The sequence below is a fragment of the Diadema antillarum genome, unplaced genomic scaffold (genome assembly GCF_040938485.1).
Source record: "Diadema antillarum isolate AM-2024a unplaced genomic scaffold, OU_Dant_1.0 seq00002382_RagTag, whole genome shotgun sequence".
Lineage (NCBI taxonomy): Eukaryota > Metazoa > Echinodermata > Echinoidea > Diadematoida > Diadematidae > Diadema > Diadema antillarum.
In genome coordinates this window covers 16,313-38,631 of record NW_027272996.1, presented here as the reverse complement: position 1 = coordinate 38,631, position 22,319 = coordinate 16,313, and the positions used below count along the sequence as shown (strand labels likewise).

Here is a 22,319-nt window from a genome sequence, read left to right as displayed (position 1 = left end):
CAAGAATCTTCTGCTAATTGAAGAAGGCAGACTCAACCAGAAGAAGAAAAAGACATTACAAAACCAGCTGTAATTGTGTAGTTTGTTAGTAGTATGGGAAATTATGATAAAATATCAAAATATCAAAGATACTCAGGTGGATTACATATATGATTATGTGAATGTTGATGTAGTTACACTCAAAGGTTTTCTAGGTAAGAAATGTCCTAGTACATGTAGTTTATTTCCTTGCTAATCACAGTTGTAACACAGCTTGTTGTGAAAATTGTGCTGAAAAGAAAAGACCCTTCCTACCCTCTTTTAAACAAAATGCATTTGTTTTATCATGACCTGAAAGTTTGAAAGTCTTAACATATTTTATGAATTGAAGGATATATGTCAAAATATTATATTTTTTTCAATCATTTCTATTTCATAATTCCTCAATAGTAGTAGGCCTATACAGTGTATATTATGTAGCCTACCTTTGTCTTTGACAATATCGAGCTGTACTACACTTTTGTTCTTCTTTTGTTTATGTGCCCTGTGTGGAAAGTGTGATCTGTTCAGTGGCAGGGTTTAGATCATGTTCCTGTTTGAATTGCCATGCTCTGTCATGTGTGTTTTGTACATAGAGCAAACTGACTTTCTTAGAATTACCAACCCAGTGATCTTCCTCTATCCTTTTCTGGGAGATAAGAATAAGAACTTTGGGTCATGATGCATAGTGCGTGGACTCAAGTCAAACAGCTTGCACTGAAGTTGTACATGCTCAAATACAGTGAGGTACATGTAGATTGCTATGTATGTGTGTTGTGGGAAGACATTTTGCTCTTGTAGTTCACAAATTGGTTTGGAATGTGTATCATGGAGAATGAAAATGATTTTGTATGTGTATGACTCAAAATTAACAAGTGGAAATATTTTGCATTGAATTTGAAGCTTTGTTTTATTTTTCGTAATCTCCTCATTACATTCAGTGCTTACCCCATAGAGATCAACTAACAAATGATATATGCACAAAGAAGAGCCTAATGAACAGCAATATACAGAAAGAACAATTTTTTTAGGTACTGTGTGGAAGATTGCTTGAGGCAACCTATTCTTCAAGGCTAAATAAGTCTCTTCCTCTTCTATTGTTTCCAATTTTACATTCTAATGTAATATGGTGAATTATTTTGTCATATGATATTGCTAGATGTGTGAAGTTCTCTTTCATTCAGACTTTTTTTTCCTTCCTCTTTATTGATGTCATCTCCGATCACACACAGTCCATATATGTAAGAACTAGAATGTAGAATGTCATGCTGTACATTTGTTTGATCTGCTTGATATGTTCTCCCTTTAGGTATCAGGGAGCTTTAGATCTGCAATGTGAACGCTGTGATGAAGCATTGTGCAAAGTTGGACAATTGAAACAGCTGTCTCTTCCATATGCAGAACATCATTTTTTGCCTAGTTAGCGTTGTGTTAGTGTTTGTGTCGCAGATCTAAAGCTCGCTATTGAGCACAAATTTTAGGTTGTTTGTACAGAAGCCTGACAGAAGATTTTATGTTGCCCTATTAAGCCAATCACAGTGAATGTGCTAGAATAATACAGCTGGGAAAAATTCTTGAAAGTTCTTGCAAGAGCACCCAGTTCAGGCTGGTTTTACATAGTACTGATGTGATGATGTCACAGTCTTTTGTTAAAAGTTTGGGTTGGAACCAGGTGCAAGTATGGGAGCAACAATAATGTTCACAGACCAGGCCATGTGAGGTTGTTTGGAACCAGTTCCCATGGCGATGAATGGCTATAACATCACACTTTGGTACTGTATTCTGCTATGATTTAGGATGCTTTCGGCCACTTCTCAAGTGCTCCTGCTGCTGGCACAGAATTGGCTCCATGTGGATATCTTTTGTATGCATATTTGTTAAACAAGGTACATTTTATGCCTCTGACGGTACACTGTAGGTGGACATTCAAGTGTAAGCAATAAAAGTCTCTTGCTTCTATCAAACTAAAACAAAAAAACAATTTGAAACAGGTATCATCTGTTTGTCTGTATTTTCATCCAGTTGTTTTGGACTGTCTACAACTCTATGAAAGATACTTCATATAAAGCTGTGAAGATGTGTTTTTGTTTCTTCTGGATACATGTACAAGGGGCATGCAGTTTTTATTAAGGGATTAGATCTTGTGGGCTTTGTAAAATAAAGGTGTACTCACACATTGGTTAGATGCTCGTGATATACATGTACAGCATCTGTGAACACAAGAATGAGAATAATGGATGTGCAGTAATAAAGAGGATACTGTATAACTTGAAATTTTGTGTTACAGTGGAAGTGAATCTGTGAGGCTGTCTAGATACACTGGATAAACTCTAGTCATTAATCTTTTGAGTTTGATTGTTCTGCTATTTTTAGTTCATTTTTACTTAAGTTAATCTGTTAAAAATGATTATTCTACCTGTAACTAATAATCTGCAAGATGATAAATGTAAATCATAATTTGTGAGTTCAAAAAGCCAGATTGCATGCACAAGTGAAGACTGTGACACCCCTTGGAATGCCCGACCAAATTTCCCCATAGCACTGAGTCTGTACAGTATTTTAACCTTTAAATGCTTTAAACCACAACCAACATAGTAAAAGAAAATAAAACAAACACAAAGTCAGTGGCATTGAAAAAAAAAAGTTGGATGTTGCAATTACTTTCTGACCACCATTTGACCTAAAAATATAATAAACCGGTAATAATAATTGCAAGCAAATAAGCTTCCATTGAAATTACCAGGTAGACTTTATAAGTCTTTTACCAGTTTGCAAATACAGGTCACAAAGGAAAAACAAAATGAGCTTACTCATCACCTAGCCAGTCTGGCTGGCTTCCTGCTGCAGAGACTCCAACCCAAGCCTACACCCTCTAGCAAACTGGAGATTGTAATCTTGCAAACATTCGCAGCTTATTAGTACATGTAGCTCACTTGAGCGTGGTGTCCCTTAAGGCCAGGGTCCAGGGCCCCATTTTATCAAAAGATATACTGTAAAACAAGGAATTTTCGCATGCATTTTAATTTCGCGAATTTCGCGAGCGCCAAAATTCGCGAAATTAAAATGCACGCGAAAGCTTTTGTCTACACTACATGCATTGAATGCCAGTAACAATTCGCGAAAATTTCATGCCACGAAAAAGGCTATCGGCTCCAATTCGCGAAAATTTCATGACGCGAATATATCATGTTTTACAGTAGTTGATTATAAATTCCCTTACCACACAATCAAATCAACTACAAGTGTATATTCATAATCAGTTAAAGTCTTCATGAAACTGGGCCCAGGTCCCACATAAAGGGATGGAGAATTTTACAGTTAGAGAACTTCTATTTTTTAATGATTTTTATTCGAATGTCCTCTCTGTACACACTTAACAATTGCTGCAAAAAATGTTGAGAAAGGGACAGCGAATTGCTGCTTGCTCGGTTTGTTGTGATTGAGGGATGGTGCATACTTAAAACAGAAATTTGTCAAATCAATCTATTGACACCTGCAGTAGAGTGCATTAAACTTGGGTACAAAGGAGAGACTTGTTTCATTCTTCTGATTTTCAGACTTTTAAATTGGAACAAATATAAATGGTTATACTGAGTACAGAGTTTCAGAATTTACACTGATTGGGATAAGGAATAAGAATGTTTTCAAATTTTATAACAAATCACAATGAACAAGGATGATGACAGCAGTTTCACCATAAGAATGCACGAGTGGGGGCCGGCTCACAGAACAAAAAAGAAGAAAGCATGCATAAATTCTACACAGGTGAACTTGTTAAAGGAATTAAGCGGTATTGTAATGGAATTGCATTGCTACATTTTGTGAAATGTGTGAGCCTCCTGCTCATGCATTCGTATGGTGAACCCCAACCCACGCATTAATGGTGAAGATACTACCTTGTTCAGTGTCATTTGTTTTAGGTTTTCAGATTACAAGTTTATGTATTGGCTTTTCTGCTCAAGGACCACAATTAATTCCTAGCTGTCGATATATGTACTATGTGATGTAAAATTCTGAAAATCGCCCAGACTTCCCCAATACCTTCCTCTATTACAAATGGTAGTGTGATTGATACCAAAAGCCAGAGATATTATGCAGGCCTACAACACATACAGTATAGCAGAAATTTCTATAATTTTTTTGTCATGGCTTTCTCTTTCATTCTGGAATTGACTTACAAATAAAAGACATGATAGCACACCGACAGTCTTTCCATAAAGTTAGTTTTATTATCAAAGTTATACCAATTTACAAAAAGGATACAAGTAACGTGTAGCTTTCTTTAAAAAAATATGTATATCACCATTTTTAGACAACACATTCATATACCTGTACATGTACATACACTGACATTAAATACAACGTAGGCTGCTCTTTACTTTGTAGAGATAACTACACATTTTCAAATCATCTTAGCATGTTCTGTCCAATAGTTACTCTTCATAAACGGCAAGATCCTACATGCAGCCCTGTTAATCCCCCACCTGTGCAGAGATGAAGCTGAAAGTATCTTCATATACACATATATATCCCTAAAATATAAAGACTTCTGATTACAAGTCCTTTGTTGTTAGCAATACAGAGATTTGCATTAATAGATATTTGTACCAAAGGTCAATATTCAACATTACAATGAAATGGAGTGGTGGTTAAAGACATTACTTTTTTGGGGTAAAGTTGATACAAGATAATAACAAGCATTTAGATGTGAAATGTTTGAACTTGGGGTACTAAAACAAATCCAGCTCAATAAATCTCAGCTTTGGTTTAATTCTCAATCTATAAATTCATGGCTCAGTCTATTTCCAAAATTGGTGCAAAAAATAACAATGGTATTAAAGGACGGCAGCTGCCGACAGTCCTTTACATAGTATGTTACAAGTATGCAACATCATTTAGTTCATTGCAGAGTACAAACTCTGCACAAGAAAGGAAGAATGCTTAACAACTAGCCAACATTTACTGCCTTGAGCACTAACATTCATTCAGCCTTGCTACAGCTTTTACAATATGATCTTCATGCAAATGCCATGTTGAAAAAAAGACATGTGTGCATGTGTTCATACTGTTTGTCAAGAGGGGAAATGCAAAATACTTGACGAGCCCGGTTTTTCATTGCACTCAAGATTACTAGTACAGTACTGTGCTACAGAGACAATGGCTGCAAATAACTTTTACATAGTAACCAATCAGCTTGAAGCGTATCTATTACTCTTGTGCTTACTACCAGGTAGGTCTCATTCTCACAACTTTACATGATTGAACATTGTCTCTCAGAAATGAGTCCTGGTCATAAGGATCTAAAGTGAATCAGCTACATATACACTAATGCTTATTTCCAAGCAACTGAAAGATGCTTGTACAATGCAGTATGCATAATACTGGTACTTGTCATTGCCTATGTGACACTACATTTCAAAGTCATATATATCGCGTATGTATATATTTCTTAAAATTATTTTTTCATTTTCTAAAATAGAAAAAGTGTACCAAACTAGGGGTTATATAACTTATATTTCTCTGTATAATACCTAGATAAGTCAAATATTGCATGCTGTCAGTTTGAAATAGGGGAGGGCATATAAAAGGTACCAAAATAAATGTATGATGTGGTACTACAGTATGGAATTGAATTATCACATGGTTAACATAATGAGGGGCACTATTCAACAGAGCAATTAGTTATTACCTGTGTTACACAGACAAGTCCTTTGATTAGAATGGTTTCATTGACCGGAAAATAAAAATAAATAAGGAGTATATCCTGGCACACCATTCCATGTTCCAACTCTTACCACGCATTCATCAGCACTGACACACACAACACATAATGTACACATAACTGCTAACCTTTATCATTTTGTCTTTGCAAAGTTCTTCACAACTTTCAATACAGACCAACAAAAGCCAATAAATATCTACTGAGGTATATTAACAGAGTTGTGCTAGGAAATACCTTTTCAAAAACACTAAAATGTTCATCACACCTTAGCCGTAGATGGCAAGGGACTTTGGACAGTGTGTACATTGCCATGGGGTTTTCTGTGCCAACTGGCATTCAAAGCATGCAAAGAGTTTCAAATAAAAACTCAAAACCAAGGGGAAAGTACTAGTAATATGTTAAGTTGTTTCTCCAAGTTTGACAATTGCAGGTTAGTGATTTAATGTCATCAATGATTAATTTCTACTTCTTACATTTCTTATGTACCGAGGCAACTATCAACTCTCCTTGATAATATAATACTGTATATGCCATATATTTCGCAAGTCTAAATTTTCGCGAATGGGGAATTCCCGACGATTTTGCGAGTGGTTATATTCGCGATCGTGGAGTCCTGTACTGAATGGAGAAGTGTACACGCGTACGTCACATTCACATCGGGATCAGAGTCAATATTTTGGTGTGTCTCTAATTTTGTGAATAGGACCTGACTCGCGAAATTCACAAAAAATAAAAACCTTGCGAAATATTCGGCGTAAACAGTAGTAGCCTCACTGCAAAGACCTAGGAAACATTCTGGAGTTTGAGAGTCCAGGCCCAATCACACGGCAAAGTAGCCGGATTCAGCGCAGGTAGGGTGATGTTCATGCCCTTCTCACCAGCACCCGGCACCCACTTCACAGGCTGGTCTGTACCCAGCATTGCCACTGTGGTGTCAGAAGTCGCGACTGGGTCGGTGAGGTACACCATGTTCTTTGCTGGCCATGCTAGGAGGAAGGCATACACTGCTTTGGTTTTCGGGCTCACTGTGTACCTTTATCCCCAAAAGAGATAAGTATATCAAAGACATAAAGAGAAAATTATCAGAAAACCTACCTATTAACAAGAAGTGTGTTAACCCTAACTAGGCCGGGGGGGGGGGGGGGGGGGGGGCCCTCGACGTTCCGCGCGATGTATCGCAATCGCAAAAAGCTATCGCCGCGACGTTTCATGACTTTTTTCTTTTGAGTCTCCCGCATCTTTTGACACCAAATTTGCGACGCCCGGGCGCGCGGTTCCAAAGTTACGCATAAATATGTACATGCATGTCAGACCAAAAATTGCTCAAAAACGTTAATTCGTGTACAATTTCAATGCAAACTGTGCTTACTGGCAAATTTCATAAAAGCATGATTATTTTGGTGTTTTATTGATTAAAATCAATGAATAACATATTTTCTTGTTCGGAGCGATGTCGCGGACAAATTTCATCGAAAAAACAATGAAAAACATAAAGTCGAAAAACAAAGAAATACATAAGAAATCAAAAAACAATAAAATACTTAAGAATTTTTTCTGATATCACAATTTTTTTTCATTACACTTGCTAAGGACACTAAAAAGAATATTTACACAAAAAATGTGTCTGTTTTGAGCTTTATTTTGTGATTTATACCAAATAGTCTGATTTTATGCATCATCATGCATAAATTAGCATAATTTAGCATAAATGATGATTTTTTGAAAAATTAACTTCATGGTATTTTAGATTACATCATAGGCAATGTGTGTGCCAATTTTCGTCGCGATCGCGCGGTCGACGGCCGAGATCTGGAGGGGGGGCCTGGGAGGCCCCCCCGGCTCTATCAACTACCTAAATAGCCCGGCCTAGTTAGGGTTAATTTGCATGTAGCTATAAAGAAAAAAACACACAAAATGAATCTTCATGTATGCACACATACATGCAGAAAACCCAAGTGAAAGAAATGCAAGACAAATGAAACAAAAGAGAAATCTTTGGGATTAAAGATCAGGGTGCTGCAAACCAACTTGCCCCCTAGCCTTGGGCAACTATTAGAGAATCATTTTCACGCAAGTGAAATGACGTTGCACCTGTCATTAAAAGCTTGGGGCCTTTAATCATTTGGACACATGGGATTTTTCAAAAAAAGAGTCACTTCAGATGTCTACAAATCTTTCTTTTTGGTTTGTTTAATTGTGTAAGGAAAGCCAGGAATAAACAGCTAGAAATGTCGCTATGGCGACTGGTATGCCTCTGCCATAATGCATGGTTCTCCTAATAGTACAATGTCTTGGCAATGTGCGGTGACAGTTTCATGGCAAAATATCAAAATGACAGGTTTGTCATAAATGCGTTGAATGTTCACTTTCCTTGAACTAGGTACATGTATAATTGGATGAATGGCTATACTGTATTGTTTAAGAGTGCAGGTATTCAGGGATTTGAGGAGTTTTACTTGATTTTTTTGCCCTTTGATAAGCTTTTGCATTAAGTAATTTTCATAGTATGGAGAAAAAATTTGATTTCAGTATCAAATAGTACAATTTTAGCATTTTGACTTGGCCTATGTCCCTTGACCTTTGACTCTACGACCCTAAAATTCCCAAGAGAATCACTGTCAGGTAGAACATGTTTAGATATTTACTAAATTTCATGATGGTACCTTGAGTCATTTTCAAGATATGGTGGAAGAAGTGAAATTTAGCACTTTCACTTGACCTTTGACCTTTTGACCTGTGATCTTTTGACAAGAAACCTCCAAGAGAATCTCTACTGGGTAAGACATGTATATATTCTGTTTCAAGAAAAATTCTGCCAGCATTGCATAAATATAAGGAAAATAATGAAATTTTGAGGAGTTGACCTTGACCTTTGACCCATGGCATCAAATTCCCTACATAATCACTGCCAGTCAGTACATGCATATGTACTAAGCTCCATGAAGATACCTTGAACCATTTGCAAGATATGGAGAAAAAAGTGAAATTTCAATATTTTCACTTGACCTTTGACCTTTGATCTCATGACCCAAAACTCTCTCTGAAGAATCTTTATTTAGCAGTACACATACCAGTATACACTATGTTTCCAGAAAATACCTTCAGGCATTGCATAGATATGGGGGAAATTGTGAAATTTTGAGTATTTTGGCCTTGATCTTTTGACCTTTGACCTGGAGCATGTGCACCTTAAAGTTGATAGGCACAACTTCGCCCACTCATACATATATATACCAAGTTTCATTAGGATACCTCAAATGGCTTTTTAGTTACGCTGTCCACAAAATCGATTATGGACGGAAGGACGGACGGACGGACAGACAACCCAAAAACATAATGCCTCCAGCGACACTTAGTGGCGGAGGCATAAAAACAGATGAAAGTTCCATAGTCGATGACCCTATCTTCAGAGTTTTAAGACCACACTTACTACTCAAAAGCACACACCATAGGTCAGGTTAAGTTGGTGATGAACATGCATGTTCAACTTTCTGAACATTCACAAAACTAATGCAATGCTTCTGCCAACACCATGCATCACTGAATGTGAACACTTTGATAGCATAACACAAAAAGACACTTTTTTTTTCTCACCAAACATCGGGGGTTATCGTATCGTTCTGCTTCCTCCAGGGTTTAGATGAATAAATGCCCTCGCCATTGACCTTGAGCCAGGAGCCGATCTGCCTGAGGCGCTCCTCGAAGATGGGAACTATGCGGCCGTCATGAGTGGGCCCCACATTGAGGAGGAGGTTGCCTCCACAGCTGTCATGAAATATTGAACAGAGGAACCTCGTTATAAAGAGGTTGGATATAACAAAACCCTCTTATAACAAGGTGATTTTGCGGGTCCCAACTCTTATATCTTACTTTGTTTTTGTACCCTTATATGGTGAGAAACCTGATATAACAAGTTAATTGTCACAGTTTCTAGGTCTATATCATTGTGAGGTTCCCTTATACAAAAGAAGTCATGGTGGTATGGAATATGCACATCTTGCTGGGTCTTCGTTTGTTATCTATTTATTTATTTTTTTTTCTAGGATAAAACTTTACTTTAAGGACTTACACTCAATGAAACACTTCGGAAAACACTTAAATTAGACTTTATGTTCTACGATATGGAATAAGATTGTCACTAATTTTGTGTTGTTCCACAAAGCATATCAGTGCAAGAAGCAGTGTTTGAAGCTTTGTGATACTGTTATCCTTTCTGAGATGTTATTTTGTTAAATTATGCCTGGATCAGTGTATAAAGGTATGAATAGTTACTGCAGAATCAATCTTCTGGACCAAAAATTTCAGGCTAGTTTCTTCCTTACGAATATGTAAACATACGCCACAAATTTTACTTTCTCCAACTCTTTGAATTTATACACTGATGGCTGACATTATCTTGTAATACTACCATTTTCTATTTACAAACACACCTCACTACTCGTACAAGATGCACCAGGATCTCGGGGGTGGTCAAGTAGCTGCGGAGTGGTTTCTCCCTGGCATAGCCCCAGTTTCCCTTGTTGACGCTCATGGCATCCTCAAACTTGTGCTTTTGGAGGACACCTTGGGGGATAAAGTACCGTAACACATTGCCATGACATCAATGGGTTTGTTTGTTCATGTTTAAATTTCTTTGCAACTTATGTCCTCGTTTAACATCAGATTAATATTTCATCACACTCACCCTAATTCTCTTCACCTGTATTAAGACATCTACTTTTCATTTCATTACAAAGAGAGAGAATAGGGGAGAGTTGAGAGAGGGTTACTATCTTAATGCACACAATTAGCAATAAACACAATATAAGGACGAAATGTAAGACAATACTAGTTGATGCACACAAATCCTTCATTCATCATTCATTCACTACCAAAGCAGTTTGCTGGAGTACCAGTTGGTTCTCTAGCAAATGTCAATATCTTACAGAATACCACTGAGTTTTGGTACTTGAAAACACCATTTGACATTTGATGGAACGGCAAAAACAACAGTAATTTACTCATATACCATAAATGATGTAATATTGATAGATATCAGAATATTTCTGAAACTTTACAGACCTAGTAGCATGGGGATTTGTGCAATGGGAAGGTTGGCTTGATACAAATTATACATTTGAGAATCCATGTCACAAATTGTGTGCAGCTTTATCACTGATCTCTACATTTAACTATACACATGACAGGAGTCGAATGTTATCTTTGGGCGCATGCTTCAATGCACACATTCACTAATGGACAAGCAGGCTGCGCAAGACATGGTTTACAAATGAAGGGTTTGTTTGCAAAAACCGATAAGTCCATTTTCGAAGATTTTGAAGTACGATTTTTGTCATAATGTACAAAATAATACCTTTTAAATGATATATTGGTCACTACATATAAAGGTATATTTTTGAAGTTATGGTCAAAAGAAGCACACATTTTCTTATTATTCTCTTTATTTTTCTTCACCTTTAATCGCAAATATCTCAATTTGGCAAATATGGACTTATCGGTTTTTGCAAACAAACTCTTCAAATGTACCTCAGTGGGCAGCAAAAGAAGATGGATTCAACAAGGCCACCCTTCTCCCCCCACCCCCCCACCCCCCCCCCCCCTCCATTGCTACCTGGTTTTTATTCCATTTGAAGTTACCAGCTTAATTTTGTTTCTCTTCTGTCTGAAGGAAGAGATTACCAGGAATCCAAGATATAGAATGGTAGATGGAAACCCATGACAACAGATTGTCTCACCAGGGTCATAGCGATCTGTGCAAGTGTAGTAACCACCATGGCGGCAGTGACAGCTGGATCCCCAACGATCGTTTACTGCAACATAGTCTTTCACGGGGCTGCCATGGTACAAAGGAGAAATGTTCATTATGAGCAAAATCTCCCACATTTGCAAACTTTTATAAAATACTTACCACCTACACGACGACAACTCGTTTGGTACATGCAATTACAAAGAGGTCACTCTTACAACAAAATATATTACAGATTAATCTAGGACTAGGCTGGGTCTTGCCTGAGCCTGAGTTTTAACATTTCACTACTACAGTACTACATTGTACAAGAGCATACACCAATGTCTGGTTTGAGTAGGGGCTGACATATACCTAGTTTCATAGTACCTGGACTCTTTTTATGATATCTTCATTCAGGCGGTACTAGCTGCTAAACCTGACTGTATGTGTCAAGTCAAGTGATTGCATGACCTCAAAAACCTGTCAGCCTGGAAAGAAAACAAAAACCAGTACGGACTGAGAGACCAAGAGAGTACATATGAATTAAAAATGTGTGATCTTTTGACCCTAGTTGTCAGCAGGGAGCAATCAGTCCGTACTAATTTTTACTCCTCGCCAACAGGTTCTGGGGATCGCTCCATCACTCCACTTAAAGCATACAGTGAGCTTCAGCAGCTACTTGGGCAAATGAAAATTATAAAAAATGTTCTGCACAAATACTTAATTTGACATTAACAATCTTGATGTGGCAGACAGACACACCAACCTGTCAAACTGCCTTATTGTGATTGAAGACTTGTGACATGCTAAGGCAACAGAGTCTGTAGCAACAATCCTAGATCTGCATGCTCAACAACAGGCAAGACTTAATTTCATATGAAAAGGCAATAAATGGACTTCTTTGAGCTGATGCTGATTATATACATGATTTGTTTTCCTTCTGACACAAGATCTTTCTTTTATGCAGACCGAGCAGATTGACCACCTTAAAATTGACTTGGAGCAATCTTGTGGCACGTTAACTGTTCATCTCAGGCTTGACATACACCCAGGCTTGACATACACGAAGATTAGCAGTCCTCACCTTTCATTGAAGAGCCATGCCAGGAATACAGTACTGTTCCAGTACTCTGCAGGGGCAGTATCGACCCCATCCGCCCACACAATGTCTGGCTTGTAGCTCTTAACCAAATCGTAGATCTGGGGAAGCATGACTGCCTGTGGAAACACAGATGATCAGCGATGCATGTGTCACACAAAAGTATAACAAAGAGAACTAAGGGATTTATACACACAAAAGACAAGCACAAATAGGGAAAAAAATCACCAAAAACAAAAATAAAACCCCAAACACATCCAAATCCCACTACTAGCCTGTATTCAGTACATGGAAATCTGTGGTTTAACACATCAAATTCTTCATGTGCCTATGTACTTATCTGCAACTCGCCACATTATTTCATCGATCATTGGCTCTCTGTAATCCCTTCTAAACTCTGCACCAAAGCATTTTGAAAGAACCTGCTAACTAACTACGGAAGAGTCCCGCACAAAGGTTATTGCAACACAACTGGAATTAGGATTATTACCAGTACCTGATCTCCACTCAAGGACATCTAGACTGTAGTGTAAGGACATTTTTGTCAACTAGTGAATAGAGAGTGCCAGTGGATGCGTTAGTCAGCTACGCGAGCAAACAGGGTATGAGCTAAATACAATGTGTATGGCCAAATCCTCTCCCAACCCCAAAACAACACTGTCAGCATGAGTGCAAAGAATGCACAAAGGTTGGATGCTACATCACTCAACACTGTCATCTAGATGACTAGAGATGCTTCAGAAAATGTGTCTCTAGTCAACCAAGAAGACTATTCACTAGATCTTGAGAAATGCCATGACGGGACGGGCCATAAGAGTATGAGACATTCCTTGATTGCATGTGAATGATTAACACAGGTAAAAGAGAGGGAACCTTTAAACTGAAATGCCTTTCAGTGTTTGGGTTGACTTTAGTCTTAACAGAATAAAGTAGAACAAACAAACAAACAAACAAACAAAAAAACAAACAAACAAACAAACGAATAAACAGACTGGTGGAAATAGTTTCATTGAAACTGTACATACTGATGGAGTGATAGCGTTTCTCATGTTTCTGCACAAAATAATGATATGGGACACAATTATCATTATGCGAAGTAGATGAAGCTGTTTTCTTATCACCTCAACAGTCCTGCATCAACTAGCAAAAAAAAAAATTGTTGAAATTTGTGTACTCAATAATAGCACTGGAACTTGCACTCATTCAAAATTACACTTAAAAGACATGTAACTGTGAGTGCAATAATTCTGATTTAAAACTAACATTGAGTAAAATTCGAATTTCCCTTCCTGACACGATTTGCATGAAATCTATGACTAGCAATGTTGTCAGTGTGTTATCATTTAGTAGTACGAAAGTGAAAATCTTTGCGGAAAGACTGGTACTCACATCTCTGTAATCTGTTGTGGTATAGCCATTGGCCTTGTCTTTGCGATACAGGGGGTGGAACCACTCAAACAAGGAGAAATAGAGGCCAAAGTGAACATCAGTGTTGCCTCGAATAGCAGCTGCTAATTCACCTGGAAGATTACATGGTTTTGGAGGGAAAATATGAATATCACTTCATTATTTACCGAGTGAAAGGACTGAAAATGATACAAGTGGCAAAGTGGATTCAATTTTGGTCTTTAACATACACTGTATGAGACACTGAGTCTGAACCCAAGCTAGTTCATACATCCATGGACAAGGTATTTTGAAGCCATGCTCCTCTTGATCCATCCATGAATATAAGTATCTGGCAGGCATATTGGGAGGCAACATTGGCAGCAAAGAGTGCAAGGGCGATGTTTACTCTGAAGAATGTTTCCCGGAATAAAGATGCAAATATCTTCATTACAGGGTGGTGTCACATCATTTCATTGAATTGGGCTTTGTACTATCACATATTTAGACTAAAAACCAAAATATTTAGCTCCTGTCTCTTTAAATGGGGGAAAAATGGTGCCTGACCTACCTGTACACAGGACACCAGGTATACATGGATTCTTTAGCATAATGTTAAGACCGAGTGGTTTTGTTTCTCATATCCCATTTATACACAAAGTTGGGCACAGGAGCACTACCGCAGTACTTATGCCATTCTGAGTTTGTTCATAGTACACAGAGAGTCATTGCCCATCAAGACCATTTAAAGCCCAAACAAAGTTCTGGTACGCCTGCAAAAGTTGTCAAATTTCGCTCCCAAATGTGAACGTATGCTTAGGAAATGTGCAGGATAACGATGTTATGACAAGATATTCGATGGGTAACGACGAAAATGCGAAATATTAACCAAAAAGGTTCAGTCTCAATACTTACCCGAACGGGGTCAGGCTAAACTCGGATTCGGGGATAACTCGGCTTCGCTTTGACGGCAGGATGAGTTGTAATGGTTGTCCCTCTGATTGTACAGTGTTGTCCTATGGGAGCGGCCTGTATAAACTAGCGCTTCGTGTTCTGGCTACTCGCAGTCATGGTCCGAGTTGTTACAACACGCGCATCAAAAACCCCTTTTGCGCGCATGCAAAATTAGTGTGCGCCGACATATCAATCAAAGGCACTTGATGAACAACAACAAAAACTCTAAAGACCGCGCGTCTCAGCAACTGAGGACAGCGCGCTGTCATTTTTGTTTTGTTTGTACAGGATTACGTTAGCACGCACTTTCCTGTCCATTCAGTTAGGCCTCATTGGTATTATGCAGTGGCCAGTGGAATGTGGCGATCACGAACTGCGTGTGAATTGTCTGAAGTAGGGTCGAATTTTTCCCGAGACCGAGTTAGTCTGGAGCCTTCTGGAATAAAAGTTGGTTTTCCTACTATTATTATTTTTCTCAAAATACTCCAAACCGACTCATCATTCCGGCAAACCGCATCAGTCAGGTAAGTTTCTTAGTGGACTCTTTCGATATATTGCAAGAAAAAATGAAATGGTGCTAGACGGGTTCTCAAGCACTTACCGAAACTTAGTTTTCACTTTAACTACACATGTGTCATGGTAACCTTTGCGCCTGGGAACCTTGAACATCTTGCACAGCATACCAGCCACAAACCACTTCCAGGGTGCTACATACATTAGTGACTATACATGAGTTAGGGCACTTCAGGGCACCGTTTCATGAAAGTTGTCAATCTCTGACAATTACCATAGTAACGGTCAGTGATAAGATTTTCTTAGTCAACCAAAACCAAGGAATTTATTTAAATTGTCAGGGACTAACAAATTGTGAGGGCTCACAACTTCCATGAAAAGGTGCCCAGCAGCACTCCTGGACCTAGCCTCAAGAGGGCAATTAATTTAGAGTGCCTCGGAGCCGCTTTGTCTGTTCATGCAGAGTTTAGAGCACTTCAGGGTCCCGTTTCATAAAACTTGTCAGTAACAACTGCCACATTTCTATGACAAATTTCCTCTCAGCCAATCAGATGCGAGGATTTCAGTAGCTTATTACAACTATCGTAACTTGATATTGATAACAAGTTTTGTGAAATGGGGCTCAGGAGTGCTCTTTCAGTGCTTAGGCTCTAAATGCCACATATAAAAGTGGGTCTAATACATATCACAATACGTCACATCTCACCAACAAGGTCCCTGTGTGGACCAACATCCATGGCATTCCAGTTCCAGGAGTGATTGGATGGCCAGTTAGTGAAACCCTCGTGGTGCTTGCTGGTCAAGATGCAATACCTGCATGGTTTGGAAATGGGGGAGGGGTGTACAACAAAAGGCATGGAATGACCACCTAGTAAAGCATTGTTTCAGTTTAGGAAGAATTTGAAGTCAGAATTTAGACGACAGATGTCCCTACTGAAACATACGAATGTACTGTGAAGACCTGGTTTTGCATAAAAAGCCATGTAATTTTATATGAAATACTTGTAATATTTCAATAATTTGTTTTTGTTTTTGTTTATCTCAGTGTGTGTGTGTGTGTGTATGCATGTGTCTATGTTTTCCCTTACAAAAAATACCCTACTCTGGTTTGCAACTTCCCCCAAAGTAAACTGTTGCTCGCTATAGCATAGTGTGGCTCAGCTCATGGTATTGAGGTCAATGATAAACTTCATGAGTGTCGATGACAGCTAACTTTGCTCCTGATGCCTTGATGATCTCCGCCCACTGTTCGGGGTCAAAGAACTCTGCAGTGAACTGAGTGGCAAAATCTGCATAGGTGAACCTGGGAGGGTAGTTTTGCTTCATGAAATCCACCACCACAGGGTAGGGCGGGTCCCCCTGCCATCGGTACCAGAACCACTCGCTGAAGAAACTGGGCACGGAGTAGACCCCCCAGTGCATGAAAATCCCAAACTTGGCCTCATCGTACCTGGGGGATGGTGCAACAGACATACAGGGTAGATAGGAAGATAAACATACACACAGACAGGGTAGATTTACACACTGTTCAAGTCATCATGAAAGTGTTATATTACAGGTACATTTATTTGACACCAACTCAACCATCTATGGATGCCAAGTCCAATTAGGTCATGTCTCAAATACCACTTTCATCCAAAAAACAAAAAAAAACAAAAAAAAAAAACAATATGAGGTTGTTCTAAGGGTCTTTGATGATGATGCCACTATTGAATACAAATGACAAAGTTTATCACCATTTCTACCTTCCACTATGATCTGATTTGATATATATATTCAATATATTCAATATTCAATAGTTTATTTATTTCCATCATCACAAAGAAAAGAAAAGAAAAAGTTGACATAATCCAAAGTGATACAATATTATCAAGCCTGATATACTATCAGGCTTGATAATATTAAGTGCAGTAACAATGCAGCAAAGACGTAAAGCAGAAAAATAAAGAAGGGCTGCACTCTAACCCATTTTTTCTACTTGTCCAACCTGCCTGTCGGACCAGTAGGTACCCAGTTTTTCAATTTTTTACTGTCATGGTCCATTCCTGAAAAAGTTACTGGTCCTGAAATGTCGGACCAGTGCCAGTGTGCAACACTGGATGAAGAAGACAGGGCATGGGGAATACTTTTCAGCATATCCTCATGGCAAGACGCTTCTAAAGGTCAATTCATATTTCATGTACCATGCGAGTTGCTAGATAAACCAAACTTTGTGGGTTACTGTAAAAGTGGAAATTTTCGCGGTGTTGAAATTTTCGCACATTTCGCGCAACCCAAAACTAGCGCGCAAATAAAAGCACGCGAATATTTTTGCTCGCCATTATATTCCAGTAGTTGATGTCTTGATTCTGCGGAATTAAAAACATGTGAAACTCTTCTTTCCCCGCTGATCGCGAAAAATTAGTCGCGCGAAAATATCCACTTTTACAGTACAGCCTGCAACTTTATCTGTCAAAATGATTACTACACCGTGGTTATTGAACAATCTATCTTATTTCATTTGTGACTATGATAGTCAACTTGTCACTCACCACTCTGGGGTGGGTCTAGAGTCTATGGAATCCCAGTTAGGTTGATACTGTGCCATAGCAGATGATACCAGGACCAAACAGCAGCAGGTGATAAGACTTTGGACCTTCATGTCTGCAGTGTGTTCAATGACGACTTCACTTCAGGATCAGCAGTCCTGGATCAGGGAAAAATAACACACAGAAAATCATTAGTGATGCACAGGGTGCAGAGAATTATTACATGATTTAGTCATGCCATTTGTTACTTTATTGTTGGCAGAGATATACATATATCTCTGACTAGCCCAACCAGACGACTTGCGCAGCACAGTGTTGTGACTTTTGTACAGCGACAAGGGCTGTGTACCCATAGTTAATTGCCGACTGTTTTTCTATATCCTGTGCATGATCACAATTGTTGTTGACATATAGTGTCTGATCAGTGAAAGAAGAGAGAGCCCTCTAATCTGTGAAAGCAAAGAGTGGGAGATGTTGATTTCTGGTGAACATTCAGGAATATAATGGAACTAAATAAACTGACAAGAGAAATAGACTTGAGAAGAGCTCAATCCCAGTAAGAAGTCGACATGACTGAAAGATCGCCATCGGTCTGTATCTTGTTCGGGATATGTTCCTTGGAGACTGCGTCTAGCTTCATTGGAGACTGCGTCTAGCTTCATAGAATTCTGAGGAGAGACGTAATCGTCAAAAAATGATTTTAAAAAAATCTCCTGCGGACAGATGGATTTTTCTGTCTAAAAGTTGGCATACATGAATTGATCTATTAACATTTGGATATATTCTTGATAATGGTGCTCCACACGACTAGAATGCATTAATACTTTACCAGCAATGTTCTCTATGGAAACCTTGTGGGTTTTATCAATGAGATGATGAGATCTATGGTAATTTGAGAATGTCATACCGGTACATAAAGGGTTAACAAACAAAATCCTGTGATGGAAGAAAGACCAGAAATTGAATAATGCACTCATACATTAATTCCTCATATAGAAAGGACAATTTGATCTCAACACTGCACAATATACATTGAGGATCCAGTAAGTATGACATTTTGTGATCTAATATTAATAATGATGCATCGTTTTATCTATTTATGAAAGGTGCAAGGACTATATGATGGCATGAACTCCACGCAGTAATCACTAGCCGTTAGCCATTCTTGAAGGCTTGTTTTAATAAAGTACGGTATGTTATGTCAAACTTCCATGATTGGCCTTGATGCATCATGACATTCAATTGATGATGATGTTAATTCCTCTCATTTGTCTAAATTCAGTTAGGAAAATAATATTGGCATCTGATTGGTCACACTCACACTCACCCTCCCCCCCCCCCCCCCCCCCCTTTCTCATCTTTGGAACTTAGGTCTATTAAACAGTTACGTGAACATTGAAGCTGCTTTTGAGAATAGGCTACCGTACTGATTTTTTTTTTTTTTTTTTTTTTTTCAAGCAAGGACAGTCAACACTACAACAGGAATAGGATTACTAATTTGATGGCCGGAACATAATAATTACATGTATTCACATTTAAGGCATAAGCCCTAGTTCAGAGTTATACTTATAGAGTGTGTTTCCATGCCCATGCAACTGAGGGGGTCCATAAATCTGAGGGGATCTGAGGCCAAAGTGAGGGGGTCCATAGTTTCTAAATCTGATTCTTACCTGGCTGTACCCACATAGCTGGTCAAGAGTTGGAATCTCTGATTCATAAATTTAATATGACAACACACCACTGACGTAGGTTATCTAGACACACTAGTGACTACTAGACGTCTAAGCCCTAGTCCCTCCTAGCTGCATTCTTATTTAGTTTGAGTAATAAATGTTGCGAGCAACTCACACCGCACCAGCTCAGCACATAGCGGTCAGCGGGTACGTGACGGACTCGGTCGCCCGGGAGGAGCGCGACCTGGCAGGCCAGGAGAGCGAGAGCAGTTCGGGTCCTACTAATTGACGCAAACTAATGCAAACTAATGCAAACTCAATGTAAACTCGATGCGAACTACTAATTAATGCAAACTAACGCAAAATACTAATTAATGCACACTAATACAAAACGTTAGCGGTGAAAATTAGGGTGAATTACAGCACCTGGGGCCTGTTTCCCTTCCTGGGCCACTTTGATAGTCGTCTCGAAACAGTATCGATCAAGTAAATCCATCCTATCGAAGAATGACTAACGTCATGTTTACTTCAGTACAGATTGTACTTGCTACTTCAAGCATCTCACCTCAACAGTCAGCAAAAACTCGGAAAACCATTTTATGGAAATATCATCGAATTCATATTTTTGTGACCAAACAGATGCCGTTTACATTTTATTTTGCTTTCAAAATTCAGAAAATGTAGAACAGAATGAGGCACAAAAATACGGATTTTAATGATCGATCATTAAGGGCCAAAATACTAATTAATGCAAACTCGACTCAAACTCCAAAGACACAACGCTATCCTATGTAAAAACCACGTATATCGATTACAAATATTGGAAAATGACACCCCTAAAAAACATTTCCCACTTTTGATGCTTAATAGTTCAAAAACTGTATATCAGATAACGCTGACATTGATATGAGCAATAGCTGAATAGTTTACAATTTTGTTGGAGGCAATTTCAAAATGACAGCATAATTCAGTTTCATAAATTAAACATTAATTTTTCAGCTAGGTTTCAGATTTTGCTCTATTTTCAACCCTCTGTACAAAACTTTAACTTTGCACAGAAGTCAATTGGTGTGTACAGAAGCAAGGAGGTTCTAGAGAATGGAGTCACAACAGTCTTATTTCCTTTGCTGGATGTTGGAAGCCGCCGCTCAAAAATATTTGAAGCATGTGGCAAACTGGATCTGCCGCTCAGATAGGAAGATAATTGACTCGTGTCTCATTGCATAATCACCAGCCCCTTTCAAAGGAAGATATGTCTTTGTGATGGTAATTACTTTTCGCTATCCCTTCTTATAAAAGGTAGGTGGTACAGACACGAGGATGCGCGAATGGAAATTGAGCAAAAAAATGCTGAAATAAAGATGAAAATTACTCGACTGGGCATACCCGGGCACTAATCTGATTATACTTGAAGATTATTCCACATTAGTTTCATTTGTGGAAATTAAGCGGAAAAGTGATAAAAGCAGCTTTCCAGGATGGTATACAGTTTTAAACGTTTTCACATGATACAGCTCTGATTTACACTTTTGCGCAAATTTCTGGACGGAATTGACTTTTGTTTTACATGCTTTATCATTACGTAAAATTTCATTTCGTTTAATAAATAAATAAGCAAAATATGACCAACATTATGATAACGTTCAAAATGAATCTTCAGATTGCTCAGCAAGACAGCGGCTTGGAACATCAATCATCAAAGGCACAAATGCACCTGTGATATTCTTTTGTACATCAATAGAAATCTGACAACTGTTTGAATAATTGCAGCCAGTTGGATCTCCAATGTATTAAACCTCCTTGACGGAAGTGTGTATCTCAAGTTGACACCCAGACAATCAATGGTCCTGTATGGACAATGACCAGGATTTGAATGCTACATTATTAATGAGAAATCCCACTATCACAGCTAGTCTTTATTCATTCTGAAATGTGGTGTATGCAAGCACATGGAAACATGTGCTTACTTTTTTCATGTGCATGCATTTCACCCTTTGCTAGGAATTTAAACTAGCAGTGCCCAGGTAATCCATCATGAATAATTGATAAAGTATTCACGTGCCTTGGAGCAGAGCTCTGAACAGGTGGTATCCAGGTCCATTGTTCAGGGTCATTGCATGTACACACTCACATACACGTCATTAGTTCCTGTGGCGCTGGGTGTGGTTCTGGGGAATGGAAGCAAAGGGTAAGTTAGCCTTGATGATGACACAAACCATGCACTCAGGGAGAAGTGCTGTGGCAAAGAGGACTTGGCTCTACACAGTAGAATTAGAGCTTAAAATTTGACCAAAATCTGGAACCTAACTTGAAATTAATCATGGATTTCATAAAACTGATATAGGTTTTCATATTCAAATCACCTCCAACTAAATGTACATTATTCAGCTATTACCCATATCAATGACAGTTTTATCTGATATATAGTTTTCGAGCTATTAAGCATCAAGAGTGGGAAATGGTTTTTTTTTTTTTTTTTTTTTTGGTAACACCTATTAATGCAAACCCAAGATACAACGCTGTCCTATGTGAAAATCACCTATATCGATTACAATTATCGGAAAATGACACCCGATCTACAAATGCAAACTCTTCCAATGTTAAAATAACCTAAATCGATTATAAATATCGGGAAATGACACATCGAAACACTTTAGTAGTGCAAATTCAAAAACAAAAAGTTTTTCTACCTGAAAAC

The 22,319-nt window shown here is 38.4% G+C and overlaps 1 protein-coding gene across 1 annotated transcript; it reads right to left on the bottom strand.

The window, feature by feature from the left end:
- Positions 1-6,497: 6,497 nt before the first annotated feature.
- On the bottom strand, positions 6,498-20,097 carry LOC139714688 (alpha-L-fucosidase-like). The gene is made up of 10 exons (XM_071626363.1): positions 20,048-20,097; positions 17,952-18,106; positions 16,634-16,870; positions 16,127-16,233; positions 13,957-14,087; positions 12,553-12,686; positions 11,476-11,573; positions 10,171-10,303; positions 9,335-9,505; positions 6,498-6,773 (listed from the first exon to the last, which is right to left on the bottom strand). Exons 2-10 carry the CDS (start codon positions 18,059-18,061, stop codon positions 6,524-6,526), a joined length of 1,371 nt encoding a protein of 456 aa, XP_071482464.1. The 5' UTR covers positions 18,062-18,106; positions 20,048-20,097; the 3' UTR covers positions 6,498-6,523.
- Between the last annotated feature and the right edge of the window lie 2,222 nt (positions 20,098-22,319).

What these genes read in the sequence shown, in the direction of transcription:
- LOC139714688 (XM_071626363.1), bottom strand. Translation starts at nt 18,061, where the DNA reads ATGAAGGTCCAAAGTCTTATCACCTGCTGCTGTTTGGTCCTGGTATCA. An exon ending in TCCACACAGGGACCTTGTTG is followed by an intron (nt 14,088 to 16,126) that starts GTGAGATGTGAC and finishes GTAATCTTCCAG; the next exon opens with GTGAATTAGCAGCTGCTATT. An exon ending in CACAGATCGCTATGACCCTG is followed by an intron (nt 10,304 to 11,475) that starts GTGAGACAATCT and finishes TTATCCCCCAAG; the next exon opens with GTGTCCTCCAAAAGCACAAG.